This window comes from Palaemon carinicauda, chromosome 39, assembly GCF_036898095.1.
Source record: "Palaemon carinicauda isolate YSFRI2023 chromosome 39, ASM3689809v2, whole genome shotgun sequence".
Classification (NCBI taxonomy): Eukaryota; Metazoa; Arthropoda; class Malacostraca; order Decapoda; family Palaemonidae; genus Palaemon; species Palaemon carinicauda.
The window spans coordinates 3,146,148-3,151,535 of NC_090763.1; the positions used below are offsets into that span (position 1 = coordinate 3,146,148).

At 41.1% G+C, this 5,388-nt stretch overlaps 1 protein-coding gene across 1 annotated transcript; it reads right to left on the minus strand.

The window, feature by feature from the left end:
- Window positions 1-3,416: 3,416 nt before the first annotated feature.
- On the minus strand, window positions 3,417-3,761 carry LOC137630917 (probable transport accessory protein MmpS3). Its single transcript, XM_068362452.1, has one exon. It carries the CDS (start codon window positions 3,759-3,761, stop codon window positions 3,417-3,419), a length of 345 nt encoding a protein of 114 aa, XP_068218553.1.
- Between the last annotated feature and the right edge of the window lie 1,627 nt (window positions 3,762-5,388).

Below are 5,388 nucleotides of genomic sequence, written 5' to 3' on the forward strand. Positions count from 1 at the left end.
AGAAGAACCCGAAGTCTGAAGGTTCTCTTGGACAAAGGGGGGAAACAAGAAGTGTGTTCATGCAGGTAGACAAGGGACAGCGAAGAAAATGCCGCCAAACCTTCAAGTCTTCGCCCGGATCTCTCCGACAACGAGGTTCTTGAGGTCCGTCAACCAGGAACAACCGTGTCCAGAGTTTCCGAAGGTTGAGCTTAAACTCATATCTGTTCACGGATGGTTTGGGAGGCCGCGCCCTTGTAACAACTGAGTAGATCCTTCGACAGTCATCCTTAATTAACGTTCTTTTACTGTACACGGAGAATATCTTACATTGTAAGAATTTAATTTTACTCTTATAATAAAACTAATTTATTTTCTATGCGACTTTAGTTTTTAAGACAATGATCTTGGTGACAATATTAGTTTTTAAAAGAAAATTACCAACGTAAGAAAACTCCAAAAATTGTGAAACCCTAAAGGGAAGCTTAATTTTGTGCTCAAGAAAACCATTGAAACCGTAATACGAGAAGGATGAAACTTAATCCAGACTGAGAATTTATATGTAATCTATTTATTTCATATAAACATTCTTATAAGAATGAATTTTTTTACCCAATCACAAGGAATATAGACAGAATATTACGGTAATTATGTACTCCAACTTTTATCATTTTTGTGTATTTATTTTCAATCTGCATTCCTGCAGATTTTTTTTTCATATTTTCAATCTATTTTCCAATAATGCCTAATGTTACACAGATAATGAGCATTATGTTATATCACTAGTATATTAAAATATAGATTTTATCAGAATAATCGACCAAAGAAGTAAAACAAAAATCACCAATTAAGTTTATTGCATAAGATACAATAAAAATATTCCGTATTTAAGATCGATTAAAAGAACCTATACTCTATTAGATCTCTATTAGATATAAAGGTTTTTTCAAATAATTTTCTTTTATGAAGACTGTATCAAAGTTGCTCAAGAACAGCATTAATAAAAAAATTATCAGGTAAAAATAGATAAGAGTTTTAGCCCTGGGTAAAGATAGACAAGAGTTTTAGCCCTGGGTAAAGATAGACAAGAGTTTTAGCCCTGGGTAAAGATAGACAAGAGTTTTAGCCCTGGGTAAAGATAGACAAGAGTTTTAGCCCTGGGTAAAGATAGACAAGAGTTTTAGCCCTGGGTAAAGATAGACAAGAGTTTTAGCCCTGGGTAAAGATAGACGAGTTTTAGCCCTGGGTAAAGATAGACAAGAGTTTTAGCCCTGGGTAAAAATAGACAAGAGTTTTAGCCCTGGGTAAAAATAGACAAGAGTTTTAGCCCTGGGTAAAAATAGACAAGAGTTTTAGCCCTGGGTAAAAATAGACAAGAGTTTTAGCCCTGGGTAAAAATAGACATGAGTTTTAGCCCTGGGTAAAAATAGACAAGAGTTTTAGCCCTGGGTAAAAATAGACAAGAGTTTTAGCCTTGGGTAAATTTGTTCAATTTGATTTTGTATTGGAACTTTACTTGTGAATATTGATCATTTGTATATGAATTAAACTTATCCAATTCAGTAAAAAAAATTTCAAATAGAATATTTTTTGTAATACCTACAGTAAATTTTGGGGAATAAAAATATTTTTCTATCTTCAGCGGTAGATTTCCACCTTTAAAAATCATATCCAAAAGTAAACTAAAAATTATGAGGTTTATGCAATATAGGGAAAGAAAATGGCGAAGGTATGCAAAGGAAGAGGCTGGGATAATTCTGTCCCTAATGCGGGACTCTCGAGATGTTTCCCAGTCAGCGGTTTATACCCACGATTCCTTCCTTCGCTCTGATTGGACGATACCCGCTCATGGGCGGAGCCTACCCCGGCTACGGCCACGGGAGAAAGCTCTCAATATCCATCATTCTGTCTCCACGCTGCTTCTTGGAAACAAAGCCGATCACAATGCCACCCTATCCACGGACCTGGATCTCTCGGGTTAGGTCAGGAACGGTGTCGACAACAAACCAAGAGGACAGAACCTCCACAGATGCTTCTTCCGTGCAGTCGTTCAAACGGCCATGCCCGGATGAAGGAAGAATAGACCCTCCGTAGAAGAGAGTCAAGTCTTCTGGGGTCTGCGAAGATGCACCTACAGAACCAAGGTCGTCGAACACTTCGAAGATGATCCAGGTGGGCAAAGTAAGGAGGGCGGAGAAGCAGCAGCGACCAGAACAACTTTGTCTTCTCCCGGATCCCTCCGACCCAAGATTTTTGAGGCCTGTAAGCAAAACTGGATCTGCAATTCGAGCCATGAACAATGACTTCCTCGAAATCTCCTTTCCGAAGATGGACCTCAAACTCCATCGGCTCATCGATGAACTTGAACCCGACGGGATCTTTGAGGATGAGGAACATTGTGGACGACTTCAAGCTCACTTTTGTAAATGTTGTAAATAAGAAATGTATTGTAAATATTTTACGATTGAATTTTTTTACTAATCAAAAATTTCGTTCCGTGTATTTTTTGTTACCCTTTGATTGAAGATAAAGCGATTGCCTTGAGAGAATTATAGTTATATGGTTATGGACTAAATCGAAGCCTTTTGATTATTAGTAATTACTCCTTTGAAAAAGCGGTGTAACTGATATATTGGAACGGTTCGAGCATCCGTTTACCCTATAAAGATGAAAGAAAATAGTTCCGTTACAAGATAAGTGTACTAAAACCCTTATTACATTTTGAGATAGAATAATTATTAGAGTTTGGGACTTTGGCAGATACACCTTTGTAACAGAAAGAATCATTACAACAGAATACATCAGACTAATAAAGGTGAAGGTGTGTCTATATGCCAGCTAATCTCCGCAGTCCTTTTAAAGGCGTAATACAGTACAACTACGAACCGATTAGTATTCCTTAAACTTTAAGGATTTAGAACAATGTAAGGTATGAATTGACCCCATATCTAAAGGTGATAAAAATCTAAGGTCTCAAATGTGTATAACCCATTTAGAATAGTTCATAAAATCTGTATTAAATTACCGAAAACTATTGTCTATTAACAGATCTTTTACCATTTTCAACTTTAATATAGATTGAAAACTAATTGAAATACTATTCCGTCTTTACAAGGAATGTAAAAAAAAATCAAACTCCTGCAATTTCTAGCATCCTCCTACTAAAGATGAAGATTGCTTTAATTTTTCACATCTATCCTTTCTCTAAAGGCCAAATAAATTTGGACAACTGCCACTTGTTTTGACTAGTGTAGCTAGGCCTTTGTCTGTGCCTATCTGTGGTGTAGTGTAGGCGTTGTAGCCTGCTATTTTAAGTTTCCTTCCTGCTGTTAAAAGTGTTTCTTGTAGCAGGACTACATCTATATCCTCAGTTTTGCATACTGCAATCAGGGAGGACATTTTTTATCTTACTCCGGCTGAGTTCCAATTAAGAACTTTTACTCCTGGATGTATGTTGAAGAGTATTGTCTTGGGTCCCTAGGGGCAAAGGCAATTGCCTTGACCTCAGAGGATGAGGTGGATGGGGTGTGAGTGGATGAAGGGATGGTGGATGGGATGATAGGGGTGGGATCTGGTGTAGCGGATGTGGAAGGTACAGGTGGTTGAGGTGATGGAATGGTAGGAGTGGTGGTTGAAGTATGAGAGGTGATCTCCTGGATAGCATGAGAGGGGGGTTGGGAGGACTTTGGTCTGGAGACAAAGTCCATCAGGACTTGCTCAATGCTAGTTGCTATAGCTTCAGCATTGATTTTTCCAGTCACGGCCTGTGTGACTAAATCCATTAGTTTTTCTCTTAAGACCGTGGTCTTAATGAAAACTGTTCTGGGCAATGGTTTGGTCCCTGAGTTGCAGGCTTTGGAGCTCTGGATGAGGATCTGGCTCTAGAGCTTTTCCTTAGCTCCTCCTGAGTGTAGAACCTTCTCCTAGGTAAGGGTTTGGGGGCCGTTCCTCTTTTTTTTTTTTTTTCCTCTTCCTTGGGGAGGGCAGCAATTACTCTTGCTACCCTTTCAGGACATCCCCAGGCTATTGCTGTGTCCCCCTTTTTGCAGTTTGGGCATTTAGCTGTTGTTGGTATGCCCGCAGTTTTCTTGTCGATGCACTCCTGTGTAGGGTGCCTTTGGCTGCATACAGCACAGGTTGGGACCTTTGCCTGGCATTGGTACTTATGATGCCCAAATTTCTGGCATTTATAGCATCTAAGGGGATCAGGGTAGTACTTTTTAACCCAGAAACTTCCGAAGATGCCCACGTCCACTTTCTTTGGGTGAGGCCCTTTAAAGGTGACAAGGATGGCCTTGGTTAGGAAGCCAGCCTTATTTTTCATCCTTTCTGCCGCAGTAATGTTCGGCAGTCTTAACAGATGGCTCTCCATCATGTCAGTTGGGTAGCCTACCACAACTGCTTTCTTATTTTTTCTTCCTCCTTTAGCTCGTGCAGCCTGATGTCGGAGGTGCTGAGAGAGATCAGGGCTCTTGCATCCCTGGTGGAGAAGGTCCACTGGCCCTGTCAGTTTGGTTTGGCAACCATTTGTATGTTTGTCCTTTTGCTCAAAGACTGCAATAGCCTTGAAAGCCTCTGAAGAGTTTCCAGCCAAGACACTGAAAAAATAAGTCTTATTTTCCTGAGCTGGCTGGTGGCTGTTTCCAACAGTGGTGTTGTTTTCCTGAGCAGCAAGCCTGGTGTCCATGTTGGGGTTGTTCCGCCTAGCTTGCTTCGTCCGTCTGTTTACTTCGGTCCAGTTTTGGTTTTCATGTTCATCGGAGTCCGTATCCATCTGGATCCTTTTCCTGTTCTGGGGTTCGGTCAAGCAGAGGGTCAGGTCAGGGTGCTGTTCCACTTTTTTTTTTTTCTCTCTCTCTCAACTGTGGTTGATCATTATTCCTCTCTAGCCTCTAATTGGACGACACCCTTTGATGGACACAGCCTAACTGGGCCGAGCAGGAATTAAATATCGTGACAATCCGGGCTACATGATGAATCACAATCTCCAGCCTTCCTCAAGATAGGACAAGCTATCGCCTTGCCTCACCACCATTGGACGCCGATCACTCGGGTTAGACCAGGAACGGACCTCGGACGTTCTGTCTCGACTGGCACTACTCAAAAAGACTTGACCTGAGGAAACCCTTTCGGTGAAGAGTATTAAGCCCTCGTGCCCAATGAAGGAAGAAACGGCTCTCCGGAGAGCCCTAAGTCTCAAGGTTCTTCTCTTGTACAAAGGGGGTTCAACAACAAGTGTGCTTATGCAGGTAGACAAGGAACAGCGAAGAAAAGGTCGCCAAACCTTCAAGTCTTTTTCCGGATCCCTCCGACAACGAGGTTCTTGAGGTCCGACAACGAGGTTCTTGAGGTCCGTCAACCAGGAACAACCAAGTCCAGAGTTTCCGAAGGTTGACCTTAAACTCATAT

Excerpts from the sequence above, each read along its gene's own strand:
- LOC137630917 (XM_068362452.1), bottom strand. The coding sequence starts at position 3,761 with ATGGATTTAGTCACACAGGCCGTGACTGGAAAAATCAATGCTGAAGCT.